General features: G+C 39.7%; 1 protein-coding gene and 1 pseudogene across 2 annotated transcripts in view; one reads left to right on the top strand and one right to left on the bottom strand.

Annotated features, from left to right (window-relative positions):
- The window catches only part of RNF115 (ring finger protein 115), a 73,131-nt gene extending 50,816 nt beyond the window's left edge, over nucleotides 1-22,315 (bottom strand). Inside the window, exons 1-2 of one of the 2 annotated variants that reach the window (XM_069480726.1) lie at nucleotides 22,141-22,315; nucleotides 692-750 (exon numbers count right to left, since the gene is read on the bottom strand). In XM_069480726.1, coding sequence (XP_069336827.1) covers nucleotides 692-750; nucleotides 22,141-22,242 — 161 coding nt within the window. In that variant the 5' untranslated portion in view covers nucleotides 22,243-22,315. The remainder of the gene's footprint in view (nucleotides 1-691; nucleotides 751-22,140) is intronic. The other variant, XM_069480727.1, reaches the window with a different exon arrangement.
- LOC138391080 (U6 spliceosomal RNA) lies at nucleotides 11,680-11,792 on the top strand (annotated as a pseudogene).
- Nucleotides 22,316-22,384: the final 69 nt, after the last annotated feature.

Below are 22,384 nucleotides of genomic sequence, written 5' to 3'. Positions count from 1 at the left end.
ATACTAACCAAAAAGGAATATATAAATATTGTCACTTTCAGAAATATTTCCTTTTTTATCAGGTTTATACCTTTATTAAGGCCAATAAGAACAAATTTAAAGCATTACAAACCCAAATATTAATATTACAATGGCAAGATCACATAAGTTTGACAGCAATAATCTTAATAAGAACAAAGGACCCAAGGCTTTCTTAAAGCAGAGTAACAACTCAGTTTCCCTAACCAGAACAGCCTGTTTACCTTATTAGATACCTTTGTCGGAAGTCACTCCCTAAGCCCCCAAAGAGGCATAACAGCATTTTAACCTTCAGACAAGAGTGGTCACTAAACTAATAACCTAAGAGAACCTCAAAGTCTCAGAAAATAAACAAAAGCTTACCAGATTTACTCTGAGATAGGCAAAGAGGTACAGAGTACAGGTACAGAGGCCACACACAATCAGAAGCAGTCTATCTCATCACACCCACTATCACATCACTTTTCAAATTTTCCCATTTTTCTTTCCCATCTCTCTCCCATTCTTCTGCCTTTGCGTGTGCCATTCTTCTTGGGCCCTTGCACTTCTCCCTCCCCCCCCCCCCCCCCCCCCCGAGAGTATATTATAGAACAAATTCTTTCCAATTCACTCAATGCTGAGAGAAAAGTTTTGATAACACAACACCTGATTTATTCATGAGCTTGTACAATACCTGGAATCATCTGTCACTTCTTCAATAAAGCCCGATTCACATCTAGGACAAATATATTCCTATAAAACAAAGGAAGAAATAAATAAAAGTTTTCATTAGAAAGAAAAGTGCGTGTACAGTTTCAGAATAAGGTTTTTACACAGCTGATGTTCTGAAATGTTGTAGGGACTTGCTGACTCCCAGGATAGTTTTTCTATTATTTCCTGGCAAATACAGACTTCCATAAGATATCTGCAGAATGGCTTCCTGGCTACTTAAGAGGTTTCTACTAAGAGCTGAAAAGAGGAGTGTAAAAGATTTTTTTCTTTCTTTTTTTAATTTTCGTTGATTTATTTTTAGCTGGAATGAATTCATCATCCAATTTTGTCTTCAAATCTAATGAAAAAGTTTCACTATATATAATCAAAGTAGTAACATATGGGTAACATACTTATGGGTATAGAAACTGCTATTTTTGACTATGTACATACAAGAGATATAAGCTGAATAACACAGCATAAATCAATCTGTAGATTAGGTAATTTGCAATGAAGCTTTACAATATTTCTAATCCATTTCTGATTACCAATGGTTCCAAATAAACTTAATATTCTACAGAAATGACAATTCAAATAACCAAAATAATTCATTAAATTAGTTTCTATTTCCTTCAGTAATAAATCTTTCTTCTAATTCTTTTTTTTTTTTTTGAGACAGAGTCTCACTCTGTTGCCCAGGCTAGAGTGAGTGCCGTGGCGTCAGCCTAGCTCACAGCAACCTCAAACTCCTGGGCTCAAGCGATCCTCCTGCCTCAGCCTCCCGAGTAGCTGGGACTACAGGCATGCGCCACTATGCCCAGCTAATTTTTTCTATATATATATTTTTAGTTGTCCATATAATTTTTTTTTCTATTTTTAGTAGAGACGGGGTCTCGCTCTTGCTCAGGCTGGCCTCGAACTCCTGACCTTGAGCGATCCACCCGCCTCGGCCTCCCAGAGTACTAGGATTACAGGCGTGAGCCACCGCGCCCGGCCTCTTTCTTTTAAATAGTATCAAGCTTTGGAGATAAGAAAGAATACACTTTAGAGACTGCCTTATCATAATTTTAAAAAGTGTATTTTAACTGCCTATTAAAATAGATCTGGGAAGGACATTTTCAACTATTTTCTTGTCCCCTATATTTCCTGAACCCTGAACTTTGTTTTACCCAGAGGTGATATAAGCTGTATTTGGCTGCTCAAAGACAGGACGTAACTCAAACACTCAAATGCTTTCTTATGAGGGTTGTAAATAAAAAAAGACCAAACTCATGTTAGGAAGATTAGTTTGATGAGGAATCAAACTAAGAAGCAGTAAATTTAATAAAATAATTGCTGTAATCAATGAACATCGGAAACAGAAATAAATATGAAAATTTGCCTGGGGGAATCCGGGAAGGCTTTGTCTGAAACCAAGACCCAAAACATTAGTCTGTTTGTTCTATGACAAAGGAAATTATGGATTTAGGACCACAATGATAGAATACAGCATGCATGGAGGCTGGAAGGGAATGGTAAGAGTGAAGATACGCAGGATAAGCAGACAGGGACCAAGTTGTGGAAAACTTGAGATTACTATGAATTTTACCCTGTGGATCAGAAACTCTTAGCCTTTTTTCTCCACTACATACATGAAGGATGACACACTCATAATGGGTATACTGTGAACTACTCCAGAAATAAAATAATCTGGAGACCATATAAATCGCTGAGTCCTTCCCTCTACTCCTTCATCCCCAATCCTTCCAGGTAGCTGTAACTCTAACATTTTCTCTCCTATTAAGAAAGTGTCAGTACTCTGGGAGGCCAAGGCGGGAGGATTGCTCAAGGTCAGGAGTTCGAGACCAGCCTGAGCAAGAGCGAGATCCTCTCTCTACTAAAAAATAGAAAGAAATTAACCGGACAACTAAAAATATATAGAAAAAGTTAGCCAGGTGTGGTGGCGCATGCCTGTAGTCCCAGGTACTCGGGAGGCTGAGGCAGCAGGATTGCTTGAGCCCAGGAGTTTGAAGTTGCTGTGAGCTAGGCTGACGCCACAGCACTCTAACCCAGGCAACAGAGTGAGACTCTGTCTCAAAAATAATACTACTACTACTACTATCCTCTCTCACATGCTTGAGAGGTGGCATACCAGTTTGCTCATACTGTAAATCTGTGAGTCATTCCTAATGCCTCTCTCTTCCACATCCCACCAACAAATCCTGGTACTTCTAACTCAAGCGCATTTCTCAAATCTATGTACTTCTTGTTCCACTGTCACTACCTTAACTCAAGTCAGCACTAGCTCTGAACACACTACCTTCCCTTCTAAATCATGCCCTACTTTTCTTTTAGCCCGTTCCAATCTATTCTGCATATTGAAATAAAAACCATCTTTTTAAAAACATGAAACAGATATCATCCCCCGGCTTAAAACCTTTTAATTTCCAAAAACACTTAGGATAAAATCAAACTCTTTAACATGACTTATAAGGCCCTGATTCAGCTGGTCTCTGCTCAACTTCACAACCTCCTTTTAGGCTACATTTCCTCTTCTTCATGCATTCCAGCCACAGTGACCTTCTTTTAATTATTCTAACTTATCAAGCTCATTACTGCCTTGAAAGTTCCTATTAACTAGAATGCTATTTTTCTGCATAGCAAAAGGCTTCTAATCCTTCAGGTCTCCATTTTAACATCATCTCAGAAAGACCCTCTTTTATCACCCAATCTAAAGTGATCTCCTCTTATTATTTTCTTCTACAGTGTCCTGTTAATTCCTTTATAGCACTTATCATAATTTGTAATTACATACTTGTTTCACACTTTGTTAATGTCTGTCTCCATTCAGTAAGCTCTAAGTTTCATAATGGCAGGGTCCACATAAGTTTTATCACTATATGCCTAAGACAGACAGGTGTTCAATAAATATTTGCTGAATAAATGAACATGAAATTACTTGTCACACACCTTACAACCAGGAAGAGTCAAGGCACCCTTATTGGATATGGTCAGAGAATGGAAAGAGTAAAAGTAAAGGACTAAAAGATTTGGAAACTTGACACGCTGTGGCCTAATCATAAGGATAGTAGAGCCTGAGAATTTGGAAGTAGAACTATTCTGGATGATCATGAGATTCAAGATATGGCTATGAGTAAGTGGCTGAGGTGGAGTACGGACGAAGGTCTTTAAAGGGTCACCTACATTGATACTGAACTTCCAAGATGATGTTTGGAGTTGTGGTGGAGAGACGATGACTTCAAAAAGCAGATTTCACAATTGGGAAGACAAAAATGACTCCGAAGCAAGAATCAAACTGATTTAGAGTAGACGAGTGTCCAAGTTCTCTCTTCACAATCCCAGGCATGGTTCTAGGAACCAGGCTATCAGCCACCACAGCCCCTTCACAGGAACAGCACACTTTCAAGGTATAAGCCAAACTGTAGAAGCGCTGGATGGTTCTTCCTGTCACTTGGAAGTGACAAATACTCCTCCATTTACATGCAGCAATCAAACCTTTCTAAATAATTCTATTTTGATGACAGGGAAGAGAAGCCAAAATTCTTTCCAAATCCTCTGTTAATTATTCTTGGTAAAAGTAGCTAATTATAAAACAAACAAAGCTCACAGCCATGGACTATCTCTCCTGCAATCAATATTATAGGAAACACAGAGAACTTTTTTAGAATTCACAAGCTCTTCATTCTCTAATTATCAAAGTAAAAAAATGTACACTGTCTCTTACATACTTTAGTGGCCTGATTTCAGAACAAAATCTAGTCTCAGAAAACTATCTCATTTTCATTCTTTTAATCTGCCTCTTGGGAGCCTAAAAACCCCAAAATAATATTATAAAAATATTATATTTCCTATTTCTAGATTTTCTTTTTAAAAGCTTTATATCCTTCCACTTACTAGCACTACTTTTCTTCTGGATTTATACCAGTCACTAGCTTTCCCATGAGTTCCAGCTATGTCAAGGGTCCACCCCTTCACTCTAACTCAAATATTTTATCAATTGCTCCAAACTAATCCAGAGACAGTGTGTTGGGTGAGAACAGACATGAAATAAGATTGGCTATAAGGTGACAATTGCTGCAGCTGCATACATGTAGATCTGAGCTGCATACATGTAGATCTGTTATACTATTCTCTCTACATCATTTTGTAGTAAAAAAAAAAAACACAATTTACTATCTTCACTTTTTTTTTTTTTTTTCTGAGCTAGAGTGCAGTGCACCATCATAGCTCACTGCAACCTCAAACTCCTGGGCTCAAGCAATTCTCCTGCCTCAGCCTCCCAAGGTGCTAGGACTACAAGCATACACCACCACATCTGGCTAATTGTTCTATTTTTTATAGAGACAGGATCTCACTCTTGCTCAGGCTGGTCTTGAACTCCTGGCCTCAGTGATCCTCCCGCCTTGGCCTCCCAGAGTGCCAGGATTACAGGTGTGAGCTACCATATCTGGCTTGTTTTACTTATTTTTAATTCTGAAATAATATTTTATTTTATTTTATTTTATTTTATTTTTATTTTTTTTGAGACAGAGTCTCACTCTGTTGCCCAGGCTAGAGTGAGTGCCGTGGCATCAGCCTAGCTCACAGCAACCTCAAACTCCTGAGCTCAAGGGATCCTCCTGTCTCAGCCTCCCGAGTAGTTGGGACTACAGGCATGCACCACCATGCCCGGCTAATTTTTTCTATATATATTTTTAGCTGTCCATATAATTTCTTTCTATTTTTAGTAGAGATGGGGTCTCGCTCTTGCTCAGGCTGGTCTAGAACTCCTGAGCTCAAAGGATCCGCCCACCTCAGCCTCTCAGAGTGCTAGGATTACAGGCGTGAGCCACCACGCCCGGCTGAAATAATATTTTAACTGAGTATATAAGTCTAGGTTGGCAATTATTATCTCTCAGCTTATCAGAGCCACACCACCACTGTGTTTTGAACAAAATACAGATTAGACATAAGGTCTTAGGGAAGTCACATTAGCTTTAATTTCCTAATCTGTAAAATGGAAATACTTGATTCACTGATATATGGCTGTAAAAATTAAAATGTTCACATTTAAATATAGCAACCTGTCTTTTCTTAGTCATAATCACAATTTAGTCATGCCTCACATTGAGGTTACAATCATATTGGATTTTAAGTGTTTATCTCTTGGGTCACTTCTAAAGATGGCTAACTTCACATTTTAATTTTTCCTAATGTTTTTTTCAGATATAATCTTAATTTCAATTTAGAGGAATCTTCCATGAATTAAGGAGACTTTGTAAAAGTCAAACAGGAACCAAACAGTCCTTTCTCTATCTTCACATTTCTCCCCATACCCAGGCCTTGGGTATCATCCCGACATATTCAGATATAGGGTTCTAAATTTTAAGCATAAAAGGTATGTGTTAGGATGGGGAGGTGGGGAACAGAGGGCAAATCATGAATAATAATGAATTAAGTGCTCATTATATGTACAGCACTATGGAAATCTCTCCTCTGCTTACATATTAATACATCAAGGGTCCACACCTAACTTCTCTCTAAAATATTTCCAATGTATATAGCCTGCATGGTCACAAAATCTTGCCCCCCAAAATTCAGTCAGTCATTTCTATTACTCCATCTGTAAAACAAAAGCATAACAAAAACCCTAAGTTACTTACTTACCCAGAATCACTGGAAACAGGAACCCAGTTATTTCCACCAAACTAAACTGTTTTCCCCCTAGGATCTGAAAGTTTATACTGTATACAATTTTAGTGAAGATACTCAGTAGCAGGTATATTTGAATGAACTGTTTCAGATGTTACACTACCTGTTTCATCTACAAATAACCACAGCAGAAATATTTTTTACCATTAATAGTCTGAATCAGGAACAACTCTCTAAGCGTATCTTAGCCCTGATGCTTACTTAACCACTTAAAAGAACAGCACAAGAGAACAAAAAGCACTTGAAATACAGGAAGGAAAGGGAAAGGATGGTTTTAATGCATTATTTTCTTTTGCCTCCTATATTTCAAAGGATCATTTATCACAGTATGTGACATCTTGACAGGACAATGATCTAGAGACCAGAACCTATTTATATCAAGTCCCATAATGTGAAACTTACATACTCTTGAACCTTATACAAATCTGTATCCAATATTTATTCAGTATATCAAATGTAACATAAAGACTTACTATTTATTTCCTAATTCCACAGCTTTGCTTCTCTACATCTTCATTATCAACTTTATGTTTTATTTTATCTCAAACAGAAGAGGCCTATTTTCTGTCTAGTCTGACAGCTGAAATCTAAGATCACAATATTAAGTTAGTCACATCCTACTGTTCATAATCTCTTTTGAGTACCACATGGCAAAAAAGTTGAGAAACTCCTAATTAGAAGGATTAGGAACATAAAATGTTTCAAACACATCATAACTCCTAGCCCGGTAAGCACTACACTCTTAATTTCATGCTAAGTCACACCTCTAGGTCAAACACCCTGCTTTTTTCTAGAGTCTGGTTCCCTTTTCAGGCTAAGTTATATACTTCCTCCCTTTTCAAAAGCATCAAGTGAACCCCAAAACAAAGACAACAGAACTTCTGAACTCTGTTCCCAGTTCCACCATTACCTTCAAGGTCTTTGTGAAGACGTGTTTCTAGAGCACAAATGCTGTCCTCACTGACTTGTCTCCCCCAACTCTCCTTCAGGAAAATAAGGAAGACTTCTCTGATTCGTTAAAAGAAAAAGTTTCCAGTTTAAGCATTTTGAAATTAGTTCTCTGAGCTCAAGAAGTCTTAAGCAACTGTTCTCTTGGTTACTAATAAGAAACAAAATCAGTTTACAAAAAAGGAAAACATTAGGCCACAGTTTTGGTGTGACATGAGGATACCCATACGATTTAAATTCTGTTTGAAGAGCCATGATTCAGTTCCAGGCCAATTAAACTGCCTTCATTTACGGTCTCACTACCTAAGAATAGTAACATTCACAATCTTCATCATTGTGTTCCTTCATTCCAGGCCATGGCTGAACACTGACATTATCAGAGACTCCTAACAGGAGTGCATAATCAACCAACCCTCTTTAGCTCATTGTGTACCAAGGCAGAAAATCAGGTCATGGGACAAAGTGTTACTTGATATATACTTGATCAGATAGACAAGAAGCCAAATTTTCTAAGGAAAAAACAGACTAAACTATAAAAATTATCAGAGAAAAAGTTAACCTCATAAAACACAATATAATCAGAAAAGATTTAGTTATAGTGCTTTTTGCTTGCTCACACTGAAGGCAGCAAGAAATGGAACCACCAAGTGGCACAGATATAAAATGGTGAATGATTCAAAAAGTATAAATGTTTAGCTCTGGTATATACCGCAATAGTTGGGCAGTAGTATTTCTCGTCTTACTTTTAGCTTAGGCTGATGTAATCTTCTTTCATAAACTGACAACATTCACACACTCAGCAAACATAGTCTAAGCTCTACATTCCAAGCATTGTGTAAAAAGAAAAATAACCTGGGATTAAAAGTCACTGAAATCACCTACGAAGTGCATGCTCTGATAAAATCACACTTCCACTAATTATATTCTAATAGTTAGGGAATAAAAGTACATAACAAACTTCTGCATATCCTAATCTTAGGTACTTAGCCTCAAAATAAGAACTGAGTGATGCTTCAGAACCAGGTTAGAGCTGGACTGGTAACCATTTCACTTGTCCATCTTAAATACACACACACACACACACACACACACACACACACAAAACTGGCCTGGAAACAGAATGATAAACCAGCTGTGTGATGTTGGGGAAATCACTTCATCTAATTGAAATAGTATCTGAAACATAAACTCTCAACAAAGTGTAGGTTCTAATAAATTCTTCTAAGCAATTTGGATATGGAGCATTTCTCAAACCATGTCCCACAAGATACTAATCAGTGGTCTGTTAAGGACAAAAAAACAGATTTGGAAAAGCCTGAATTAAATAATATTGAGCATGTTGCTTTACTGAATGATTTTTCAGAACCATTAATATGCTATTCTGTGTCATAAAAGGGGAAGTGGAGGATGGAGACAGGGAAAAGACTTAGTATGCAATATTTTACCATCACTCTGAACTCCTATTAAATTTCCTGGCACACAGTTTAGGAAACAGATTTAGAATACTGATTTCCAGACTTTCAGTTTCCATAAAACAGTTCAATTTTAAAATTAAAAAATTGGGAATCCACATGGATTGCCAACACTTTTATTCTGCCAAGTAAAAATATTGTTTTTTAAAAACTCACCACCTACTATCACCATCATTTCATTTCAAAAAGTATCATTTTAAGACCAAAACGATAGCAATAAAGCATAGACCTTTAAACTAAATTATATTAGTTAAAAACAAACCTTTAAATATGTTTAGCACTGTCTTCCTTTCTACCATATGCCCACAGAGCAATACAGAGCCTCTGATTTAGACCTCTTCATCAAAATAAAAATAATACTTAGAATTCTAGTATTGACTTTCCATCAATGCGATAAGAAAACTTGACAAGTATTATATCTAATTCACTTCACAGCAGGGACATTCAGATCAGGAAAAATAACAAACTGGTTGTTAAAAGTAGCCACTGATCATTACAGAGTAAGAAAACAATGAGTTAACTGAATAGAACTCTAAAAACAAAAGGAACATAAAAGCAACCTCAAAGCAAAACAAAGAGTGGCAGTTATAAAATAGTCCTGAAAAGGAAATTATCCCAGACCAAATTAGTTACTAAATCCCCTGTCTTCAAAAAAATGTAGTTTTAATTCATTCAGTCAACATTACCAGCATTAAAAATGCACTGCTTTAGTAAAGGAAAACCTCGATATTGCTTTGCATTATATCCTCTATCCTAATATTTTCAAGACTGTTCAGTATCATAAGAGAACATGTGTACTAATAGTTTTTAACTCATGAAGGAGATTGTTTCAGAGGTAATATTTAAATCCCAGTAAAATTCAGTGGCTACCACATGGTCTTCTATGTAGAAAAACTATAGAACAAAGTTCCCTTACACAAAATCCAAAAATACCCAAAAGCTCAAATCACTAAATCATAAATAGCAGGAAGAAACACAACTGTCTCATTTTATAGACAAGGAAAACTAAGGCCATGAAACATTCAATAATTTGTTTAAAGGCTAACACAAAAGTTTTTTTCCCCACAGTGCCATCATACTATTTATATATAATTAATAAAATAAATAAAATCAGCTATAAAAAGGGCTGATAACAGTTGCAAAATGAGGGCCAGGAGTTAGTTCTACAGCTTACAGACACAATTTATTCTTAAAGCCATTTCCTACCATTTTTAAATATATCTCAGTTCTAAAATGGGCAAAAAGGCATTTGCTCTAATCTTGAGATAGCTACATTATTTTCATGTTTAAACAAAAAGTCAAAAGGAGAAAATATTTAAATCCTACTTATAATACCCATTTTTCTCAACATTTTACGAATCTCTTTACTTCTTGCTCCTAAAATATAGCGGGCACCAATAAAGTTACTGAATGAATGCAAATGGACTACTATTACTACTGCAAGACCTACTGCCTATTATTTTAATGTTATTATCAAACACAAACCAACTTTAAAGTGCTATACTTCACAGAGTGTATGTGTACGTTCTCAAAGAAAATATCCATATTCAATCACACTCGGAAATAGAAACAGACATCTATGGAACTATTTTGGTTTTCACAGCGATTAAGAAGTGCTTCTCACATTTAATGGGCAGAGGCCAGGAAAGCATAGGAAAGTCTAGCACAAAGAAGAAATGTCTGCTTTCAAACTTCCATATAGATAGTTAAGTGGACTAAAAATTTTTCTATAATTACCAAAGGCCAGGACCTAATTCCATTCCACATATAAACACCAAGTTTTTCTGCCTAATTTTAACATGCGCTAAATGTCCAGAAAAACAACTAACAGATAAAATGAGAGAAATTATACTTTGTTTTATTTGTACCTTTACCAAGAATTGTCCATCATTTTTTTGCCTCTCATAGTATTTAAGTTGCAAATACCCTTATCGCAGTCTACTCAGGCAGCTGTCAGGTCAAGCTGATTCTATACTTGGTGCCAATATCTACTACATTGTATCTTCCTGTTCCAGACAACCCAGTATTTACAGATGGAAATATATATTATTTTGTTATGAATTATTTTCTTTTTATTTGTCCTTTATCTTATAGCTAGACAAATTTTTAATTATATGTGCAGGAAAGTTGTATTAGCTGTAAATTTCATCTCATTAAAGGGAATATTTCAAAATATTTATTATAAAAAGAGGTCAGGTATAGTAGCTCATGCCTGTAATTCTAGCACTTTAGGAGGCCAAGGTGGGAGGATCACTTGAGCCCAGGAGTTCAAGGCTGCAGTGAGCTATGATCATGTCATTGCACTCCAGCCTGGGCAAAAGAGTAAGACCCTGTCTGCAAAAAAAAGTACTGGGTCTGAGAGGTTTGAGAAACACTGGGCTGGAAGATCAGCTGCAGGTCTCAGTAAACCCAGGAAAAGGCAGGAAAGAACATGTAACTACGAGAATTTTTTTTCTTTTGATAATATAAATTCTAAGCATGGTGAAAAGTAAGCATAATGAAACCTTTATTGGAAGCCGGTTCTATAGTTTTAAAGCCTATTCAAATCTATGCAACATCAAAGTGAGTAACAAGGAGGTAAATACTATCTTGTCTACCAAGAGGTCCCCTGTGACACTTGTTGAAATCACCAAGGAGAGAGATTAACCTATTTTAACAGATTTTCAAGGAAGACAAAACTAACTGGTCTATTTTGGGAAAAGAGGCTCAACAGTCTACTTACTGTACAAGAAAAGTATGCCTGGTTTAAAATCATCAGAGCCAACTCACTTCTATCTGATATACATCCATCTGGGGACCTCTAAGAACCTTTAACCTGCTAACAACTGAAAAAAAGAAAATCTTAAAAAGGAAAAATCTTGTGCTCGCTTCGGCAGCACATATACTAAAATTGCAATGATATAGAGAAGATTAGCATTGCCCCTGCACAAGGATAAAAAAATGTAAAAAAAAAAAAAAAAAGGAAAAATCTTTCAGCACCCAACCTTAACTTCTGCTGTATGTGAACCTATAAGAACAACCTAAAATGTTTCTACTATGGTAAAGGCCCTATTTCTTTACAAACAATGATTGTTCATCATTCTTACACTGCCTTTCAATCAGGATTACATAGCTCCGTTCCTCTGAATGCATATTGAAGCTTCCAAAAGGTGCACCTAAGTATCATTTTACAGTGGGATATACTAAGGTAAACTGAGAGGGTCAGATGACTCAGCTCCAGTCACATGAAGAATTAGTATTAGAACAAGTATTAACTTCCACCTCCCCTCTTAACCAAGAGTTTGAACAAACTAAAAGTTTAAGCACAAAATTTCCTGAGCTGATGAAACTTCTAAGAGCTATAAGAGAAACACAGAAAGTAAAACTTTATTAATGCTAAGATGAGTTACAGAAAAACGAGAAGTTAGGTTTGTTGTCTTTTTGCTTTGTTTTCAAACTGGAATTTTTAGCTGTCTTACTAAATTACATTCAGTGTTACTACCTCAATTATTAATAATTCCCAATTGACCAAAAATTTGGATACTTCTCAGAAGTTGCCCTACAGTGTGTAATTTAAGAGGAGTGATCCAATCCCTCTGTTCTCAGTAACCACAAGGAGAGAAAATGACCCCAACAGATACTGCTATGATGGAATAGCAGTGACTAGTCCCCATTCTAAATAATCCCTCCCATCAGACCTTTGGCTAAAATTACATGGTCTCAAATTCTCTTACTAAGAATTCGTCTAATCCCAAAATTAGAAAGCAGTGCTATACCAGAACAAAACCTTAAGCACTACTAGCACAAGATGACAATGACTATCCCTTTATCCACACCAGGGTTTCTCAACCTCAGCACTCTTGACATTTCCAGCCCAATAATTCTTTGTTGTAGGGAGCTATCCCGTCCACTGTAGCATGTTTGGCAGTATCTCTGGCCTCTGTGCACCAGATGACAGTAGCAATCCTCCCGTGGCCCCCAGTTGTGAGAATCAAAAATGTCTACAGCCAGGCGCGGTGGCTCATGCCTGTAATCCTAGCACTCTGGGAGGCTGAAGTGGGAGGCTGAGGCGGGAGGATCGCTTGAGGTCAGGAGTTCGAGACCAGCTGAGCAAGAGCGAGACCCCGTCTCTACTAAAAATGGAAAGAAATTATCTGGACAGCTAAATATATATATAAAAATAATTAGCCAGGCATGGTGGCACATGCCTGTAGTCCCAGCTATTCAGGAGGCTGAGGCAGGATTGCTTGAGCCCAGGAGTTTGAGGTTGCTGTGAGCTAGGCTGACGCCACGGCACTCTAACCTGGACAACAGAGCAAGACACTGTCTCAAAAAAAAAAAAAAAAAAGTCTACAGATATTGTCAAATGTTCCCTGGGGAATAAAACTACCCACCCCCCAACTGAAAACCACTGCTCTCCACTATCTCCTTTATGGTTCATTAAGCTGTATCAAGATGAAACAGAAGTCAGCATCCACAAGCTTCTTATTCTGAAACACCTTCTAATTTGACTACAGAGAAAAAGAAATCAACCCACACCTTCTTTCCTCTTCTTATAAGCTGGCCATCTGAAAGGCCTTAGCATTCTCTTCCTGAACATAAGTAAAGGTCATAAAAAGCCAACTAAACATAAAGAAGCACATAATGTCAGCATCCAGTTGGTACTTCCCAAAAAATACAAGAAATTACATCTGCAGTGAGTTTTTTAATGTTAAGATTTTTTTTTTCTTCCTCATACTAAAAAAGTCCCACAAACTTCCCCAATATATACACGCCTATTTATCAGCAGAATTTCAAGGCTAGAACTAGCCCTGTATCCATAAGAATATATATTTCTTATTTCTAGATCTTGCAGGGAATATATGTACTGACATTGTATGTTCAAACTTCACGAGGTAGCACCTGCATTTTGTACCACTGTAGCCTTTTAGATAAAGATCTCAAAACACTAAAGTCACTAATTTTTAAATGTAACTACTGGGTGTTTAACTCATATCATTTAATCAAAAAACATTTAGACTGAGGCAGGAGGATTGCTTGAGGCCAGGAATTCAAGACCAGTCTGAGCAAGGTGAGACCCCTGTCTCTACAAAAAAAAGAAAGAAAAATTAGCCCAGTGTGGTGGCACACCTATAGCCCAGCTACTCAGGAAGCTGAGGCAGGAGGGTCACTTGAGCCCAGGAGTTTGAGGTTGCAGTAAGCTATGATGACACCACTGCACTCTAGATTGCGCAACAGAGCAAGATACTGTCCTCCTCCCTCCAAGAAAAATTTAATAAACTACTACTATATAGTATCAGATAGATGCTGGATAATTAAGCAGACTTTCTACCTGGTAAGTCAACAATAAGAGTTTAAGGTAATCTGGCCGGGCGAGGTGGCTCACGCCTGTAATCCTAGCACTCTAGGAGGCTGAGGTGGGAGGATCACTCTAGGTCAGGAGTTCGAGACCAGCCTGAGCATGAGCGAGACCCCCGTCTCTACTAAAAAATAGAAAGAAATTAACCAGACAACTAAAAATACACAGAAAAAATTAGCCAGGCATGGTGGTATATGCCTGTATTCCCAGCTACTCGGGAGGCTGAGGCAGTAGGATTACTTGAGCTCAGGAGTTTGAGGTTGCTGTGAACTAGGCTGACACCAAGGCACTATAGCCCGGGCGGAACAGAGTGAGACTCTGTCTCAAAAAAAAACAGAAAAAGAGTTTAAGATAATCTAATAATTAAATCTCCAAAACCCAGCTCCAATCTCTAAATTGCTTCCTCCAGTTCAATAAGACTATTAACATTAGACACCTCTCTGGGATCTTTCTAAGAATCATGCAACTTAGAAAGCAAGGTCAGTGAGTTTAAAGGGTCACAAAGTCTTTAAGAAATCTACTTTTTAGGCGGGGCGTGGTGGCTCATGCCTGTAATCTCAGCACTCTGGGAGGCCAAGGCGGGAGGATCGTTTGAGCTCAGGAGCTCAAGACCAGCCTGAGCAAGAGCGAGACCCCGTCTCTACTAAAAATAGAAAGAAATTAGCTGGACAACTAAAAATATATAGAAAAAATTAGCCAGGTATGGTGGCATATGCCTGTAGTCCCAGCTACTCGGGAGGCTGAGGCAGTTGGATCACTTGAGCCCAGGAATTTGTGGTTGCTGTGAGCTAGGCTGACGCCACGGCACTCTAGACCGGGCAACAGAGTGAGACTCTGTCTCAAAAAAAAAAAAAAGAAAAGAAAAAGAAATCTACTTTTTAGGTCAGACACAGTGGCTCATGCCTGTAATCCTAGCACTTTGGGAGGCTGAGGCAGGAGGACTGCTTGAGGCTAGGAGTTCATGAGAAGCTGAGCAAGAGGGAGACCCTGTCTCTACAAAAATTAGAAAAATTAGCCAGGCACGGTGGCGTGCACCCGTAGTCCCACCTACTCAGGAGGCTTAGGCAGGAAGACTGCTTAAGCCCAGGAGTTGGAGGTTGCAGTGAGCAATGATGAAGCCACTGTACTCTGGCTAGGTGATAGAGTAAGACTCTGTCTCCAAAAAAAAAAAAAAAAAGCTATTTTTTAGCTATTCTTATTATGGGATTGTTCAAACATTTTCCTATAATTTGAGCCATTACAAGTACAATACAATGATCAATCCCTTGTGTAGCACCTGGTAAAGAGCCAAATGGATAATATTACTTATTCATAAGGATGACATTTTATTAGATCAACGAAGGTGATATATTAAGGAGCTAGAGGAAAAAAAGCTTACTATATAGTTCCATCAGGCAGAGCCTGAGAAGTGAGTAGTCCCTAGTTAGACTGGTCTCTCATCTGGATTTGGGAGATATCCTGATCTCCAAAGTATTTAAGAACCATTATAATCTAATCAAAACAAGAAGTGGGTTACTCTGTATATAAGCTATTTCACCTGTTTAGTGATGACTCTACCAGATTCAATCTCATTAGGTGATACGCCCTTACTTTGATTTAATGGGAAAGGGGGGAGGGTGGTGGGGTGCAGAGATGGAATAACACCTTTACATTCCATAACATAGCCCTCTGTGGTGTACTACAAAGTCATCCCTCAATGAAGCACAGTAGCTCCATTAGTCTTGGCTTCACATTGTCTCTCAATACATAGTCAGGTGAGGTAGGAGCTTCTGCTATGAAAATAATAATTTAAAGTTATTTGAAGTATTTCTTCTTTCATCTGACGACCAAAAAATATACAATGCCATTTTACCCAACCCTATAGAAACTTGAAATCCTGAGATTGCAGACAATATATGAATAATAAAAATCTCTTTTAAAATCCAAGTGTAGTGCTCATTAAATTTTACTACAATTATTTTTACTGTAAAAAAGAAAACACTTCTCAGCCGGTGCAGTTGCTCATGCCTGTAATTCTAGCACTTTGGGAGGCCAAGCAGGAGGATCACTTGAGGCCAGGAGTTCGAGATCAGCCTGGCAACACAGCAAGACCCCATCTCTACAAAAACTAAAAAAATTAGTCTGGTATGGTGGCACCCACCTGTAGTCCCAGCTACTCAGAAGGCTGAGGCAGGAGGATCACTTGAGCCCAGGAGTTTGAGGTTACAGTGAGTACAGCGAGCTATGATGACACCACTGCACTCTAGCCTGGGCAATAGAGCAAGACCCTGTCTCAAAAAAAAAAAAAAAAAAAAAGGAAAACACTTTAAGAGAAAGAAATTCTGGCCAGGCGCAGTGGCCCAGGCCTATAATCCTAACACCCTGGGAGGCCAAGGCAGGCAGATCGTTTGAGCTCAGGAGTTCGAGACCAGCCTGAGCAAGAGTGAGGGCCCCCCTCCTCCGGCCCCCCCCCAGCCGTCTCCACTAAAAAAAGAGAAAGAAATTAGCTCGACAACTAAAAATGTATATTTAAAAAAAAAAACTAGCCGGGCATGGTGGCACATGCCTATAGTCCCAGCTACTCAGGAGGCTGAGGCAGAAGGATTGCTTGAGCCCAGGAGTTTGAGGTTGCTGTGAGCTAGGCTGACACCACAGCACTCTAGCCCGGGCAACAGAGTGAGACTCTGTCTCAAAAAAAAAAAAAAAAAAAAAAAGAGAAAGAAATTCCTTTACCAATAGTCACTTGGAATGGAGACTCTTTTTTGAAGCCTAACAGATAATAATACCACTAAATATATTTTCATTTTAAAATTCCTTTCATGGCCAGGCACGATGGTTCACGCCTGTAATCCTAGCACTTTGGGAGGCCAAGGCAGGAGGATTGCTTGAGCTCAGGAGTTTGAGACCAACCTGAGCAAGAGCGAGACCCTGTCTCTACTAAAAATAGAGAAATTAGCCGGGTGTGGTGGCACACGCGTGTAGTCCCAGCTACTCGGGAGACTGAGGCAGGAGGATCGCTTGAGCCCAGGAGTTTGAGGTTGCTGTGAGCTAGGCTGATGCCACAGCACTCTACCCAGGGCAAAAGAGACTCTGTCTCAAAAAAGGAAAAAAACCAAAAACAAACAAACAAAAAAAAAACCAAAAATGGAACTTGAATTCCCCTCCTCACTCTCCCACTTCATATTTAAAAAAAAAATAAAATTCCCTTCATGATTTCCCCTCATTTCTTAATATCTTCTTTCTAAATGAAACCTTGTCCTCTTGTCAGGTTTCAGTCTGGAATATCAGTTCTTATAGTGCCCAGGGCAGAGGAATGATCAGACACACCAAAGTTAGGCATAAAAATGAAGTTTATTGAGGAAAGAAAGATAGGATTATAGGGCAAGAGCAAGATACAGGTTTACAGAGCATGATACATACGCCACAGATGACTACACGACCCACTGTCGCAGCAGGGCAAGCCAAAGGAAGGACAAAGGGAGAGACTGGCTATGGTCTGCGTCTTATTTTATAGTGCCTGGATAGGGACCTCCCTCGTGGTTCAGAGGTCACCATGGAACCACTTTGACTGGACAGTTGGGAGTCACATGACCTGAGCCTTAACTACACATGTGGGTTCTAGGTCACTTTCCTGACTTTATGGTACCCATGATGCTTGGCCTGTGGGCTACAGTCCTCTGCATTCTTTTGCAGTTGGTGTGCCAAGTTCTGATAAGATTCGTAGGGTATTCCCTCCTCCCCCAGGTATGGTGAATTAGGGTGGGGAGGGACCAAGAAAGGGGCAACAGCACCCACTTTTGTCCCTAGGAGACCCAGAATCCCTCACTATCTACTGAACACTCTTATGTGGGAGGATTCAAACCAAAGACACACAAAGCTAAAATGATTGATCAGAATTAGCAGTAAAGAGTGTTATTTCACCAAATTAAATGAATTCAGCCTACATGTGGCTTAACCTACATAGCATTAGGCACACTGCAATCTCTCAGAAGTTAAAACCAAAACGATTTCACTCAATACAGACATTAAAGTTAGCTGGGCCCATCAATCCTTTAGAGTGGTAGGACTGACAAGAAAAATGATACAACAAAAACCTGAGGGTAGTCGCAGGGCTGAACCTTGGGTAAGCTATTGCTATTGCCTGTACACACCTCCTAATGTATCAAGAAATGCTATATCCTAGAGATTAGAAAAGGGAGAAGAAACAATAAGAGTTATTAAACCTTGCAACCTAGTCCCACTGAACACAACTGTGCTCTGCTATAGGGAAAATAAAACAGCAAGAGATAAAATGGCTCTGAAGCAGTCCTTCCCACTGAATGGGTGACGTAACCTAGTAATAGCTCATTAAAAGCTGATGTAAACTCAATACCCAGCCTCCAGTGTTCAGTAAGGACAGCACTCATGGGTGATGGTTTTGACATCTAATTATCACAACAAGAGTCAGTACCCTGTTGAGATGCAAATTCAGTTAAGATAAAGAAAAACTTTATTGATGATATACTTAGTCTGGCTATCCTCAGAAAGACACCCAGGTTTCCCATATTTGCTGAGTTCAGGAAACAGTGCATACCTACGCTATACACTGCGTACTTAAAGTGAAGGAATCTCAAGCTTATATAAAAATTATTTTTTAAAAAATTTTCAGGCCGGGCGTGGTGCCTCACGCCTGTAATCCTAGCACTCTGGGAGGCCGAGGTGGGCGGATCGTTTGAGCTCAGGAGTTCGAGACCAGCCTGAGCAAGAGCGAGACCCCATCTCTACTAAAAATAGAAAGAAATTATATGGACAGCTAAAAATATATATAGAAAAAATTAGCCGGGCATGGTGGTGCATGCCTGTAGTCCCAGCTACTCGGGAGGCTGAGACAGGAGGATCCCTTGAGCTCAGGAGTTTGAGGTTGCTGTGAGCTAGGCTGACGCCACGGCACTCACTCTAGCCTGGGCAACAGAGTGAGACTCTGTTTCAAAAAAAAAAAATTTTCAGTATTGTCCTGTATATGTCTAAATATGTATCTATCTATACATATTAATACATATAAAACGCAAATCATATTACTAACTTACTAGTGTTTGAGTCGGTTTTTCAGTAGCAGAGACAGATTTATACTGAACTTACTGACCCAGGCATTCCTACAACCAACACTTTCAAGATAATTGTCTGGGGTTAAGGACATAGAAATGGTGATGAAACAAGATGAAGTTCACTGGCTCATATACAACTCAAAACTATAACCCTGACCTCACTTCACCTTTTCCTAAAAATGTATAACAACAATGATTTACTACTACCGTACATCAAGGTGACTACAGTTAATAACAGATTATATACTTGAAAATTGCTAAGACAGTAGATTTTAAGTATTCTCACCACAAAAAAGGGTATGTGAGGTAATACATGTTAAATAGCTTGATTTACCCATTCCACAATGTATACATATATCAAAACATGTTGTACACTATAAAAAAATACGGTATACAATTTTTCCTTATCAAATTTAAAGAAAAACAACAATCATTTACTAAATGTTTCTTCCTTCTTCCTCAATACCCTCTTCCTTTTTCTACCTCACAGTCTTTGGAATTCTCAATCTGAAGTCTACCTATCCTTCAAAACCCAGTTTAAATCCCACCTCATCTGTCACAACTTCCCTGACTGCACCAATGCCGAAATATCCCCCACTCTCTGAATTCTAATGCACATATTATCCATCTTAACTCACGTTACGCTGTTACATTTTCCATTTTTGTCTTATCTTTCCAAAAATACTGTGAGGTCCTCACGGGCAGGAACTACATAATCCCCCATATCACCTCCAGGACATCCAGAAGACAACCTTGTATGTATTTACAGGAAGCATTTGGTTATAGTCAATTGTGTTAGGCCTCAATTTACAAAGGCATGACAGATAAGAAATCAAACTACTAAGATCAAGAACTTCTCCAGGCATTAACTGAGGCTTAGAAAAACACCTACAAAGCCTTTCAAATTATCCCTTTGAAGTGAGGACTTGAAGTGATAAGAAGAAAAGTTCTAGTAAGTTAAGGAAATTCAGACTGTCTTCTCACTCTTACAGGCAAACCAGTGAATAGCAACTTAAAGATCGGAAAAGCTGAGGCCACCATGTTCAACAAGACATCACATTCAACGACATGTCACTGGTCACAAACACACTGGCTGAATTCCAGAGTCCCTCTCTATGTTGAGAGAGTTTTGGAGATGCTGATGTCTGCAGGAAAAAAACAAGGCACCTGCTCTTCTCAGCACTGAAATATGGCAAAAAGCATATAAACACACCGCAAAATCAGCAAGTAAAACTAAGTAGCATTTAGATGAAACTATGACTATGAAACAGGGGGTGGGACAAATAGGAAAGAAAATGACATAAAAGGCTGAAAAAAGCAAAGCTTTAGGGTGAAAAGTCTATGAAATACGCTTTACGCGCTTATTCACTGGACTCTGTTTGTGTTTCAAGAAATAAGATATACAGACACACTTTAGAAGGCTTTTCTCCTAGATTGTATCTGAGACTCTATAAATATAGAGGTAAACTGTCCTGTCTTTTTTTTTTTTTTTTTTTTGAGACAGAGTCTCACTCTGTTGCCCAGGCTAGAGTGAGTGCCGTGGCGTCAGCCTAGCTCACAGCAACCTCAAACTCCTGAGCTCAAGCGATCCTCCTGTCTCAGCCTCCCGAGTAGCTGGGACTACAGGCATGCGCCACCATGCCCGGCTAATTTTTTTTTTCTATATATATTTTTAGCTGTCCATATAATTTCTTTCTATTTTTAGTAGAGGTGGGGTCTCGCTCTTGCTCAGGCTGGTCTCGAACTCCTGAGCTCAAACGATCCGCCCACCTCGGCCTCCCAGAGTGCTAGGATTACAGGCGTGAGCCACCGCGCCCGGCCTGTCCTGTCTTAAGACCGAAGCTAGACAATTCTAAGGAAAAGAATCATAACTAATTCTATAAAGCCAGCTTTTCAAGGATAGGATTACATTCACCCTGGCGGGTCTCCTCAAAGTAGCTACATAACCCAACCCCAAACAGCTTCCGGGTTTGGGGTGCGGGTCCTGACGCTGGCTAGCATGCAGAAGTGTTTCCTTCACAACCATAGCACTGCCTCTCTAGGAGCTAACAGACACCCTGGCAGAAAATGGTGAAAACCAATTTTATGTCAGAGGAAGCAGTCCCCAACAGTCTGTCCTGCATCGTTTTTTTTTTTTTTTTTAAGCGAAGAGAGAGAGATCAGGGGAGGGGGGCGGCTGAGGGAGGTGGGACTAAAGACCCTGGCAGCATGACAGCCAAAATAAACGAAGTTGAAACAATATGTCCTGCCTTCTTCCTAAAGCTTTTTCCTTCAAAAGTGATAGGGAATGCAGGCAATCTGCAAGTCACTAGTACACCGCTATTTTCACTTTCACTAGTACCCTAGAAACCACTGGAGAGCAAACTCTCCCTCTCCGCCTCACAGTTAACCTTCCAACCCTCTCTTTCCGTGCTTCATTCCTTCTCTAGAGACAACCGAATAGGGACAATCCTCAGCAATCCGCTAATGAATGCTTCACTGAGGATGGGGGAGGCGGAGGATCTGGTGAAAAGTGGAAAAGCAAATAGGGGAAGGTGAGAAGCAACAGCGGAAAGAGTATGGGGGGGGGTCATCGTGGGAAGAAGACAAGGTGAAAAGAGTGCAAGAAAATTGAGGGGAGAGTTGTCAGAAGAGAGCTTGCTAGGGAAGACAAAAAGGAGGAGGGGGGCAGGTGGAGGGGAGAGGAAATGAGGAGCAGGTGGAGCTACTGAGGAGGAAACAGAGCTGGGCAGGAGTTACGGAGCCAGGGCACAGACGCCCAGGGGTTGTTGGGGCCAGCGACCGGAGACGGTGGGCAGCAGGTACTCGGAAGACTGATGACAGGGGAATCAGGGGTGTGCAGAAAGCTTAAGATCCAGTCCCGGGACATAAGGGCCACGTATCTTTGCGGTGCCCGAGCGCAGAGGACATGGGCTCTTACCGGTAGTTTGGGGTTGACCTCGCCCTTGCAAAAGTGACAGAAAAACCGGTGCGCGGCTACAGCGGCGCCCGCGTCGGCCCCGGCCGCCGAAGCCTCCGCCATTTTTGTCTTCCGCCGCGGCTGTCCGAGAGGGCAGCCGCCCGGCTCCTCGCCAGGCCGCTACCGCCCGGCTGCAGTCCCAGCTACCGCCGCTTCCTCAGTGCGGCCCGCCACTCCAGAGCCCGCACGGTCACGTGAGTCTGCC

Source organism: Eulemur rufifrons, chromosome 8 (assembly GCF_041146395.1).
Source record: "Eulemur rufifrons isolate Redbay chromosome 8, OSU_ERuf_1, whole genome shotgun sequence".
Lineage (NCBI taxonomy): Eukaryota > Metazoa > Chordata > Mammalia > Primates > Lemuridae > Eulemur > Eulemur rufifrons.
Note: the sequence above shows the minus strand (reverse complement) of the source record. Positions and strands in the feature narration are given on the sequence as shown.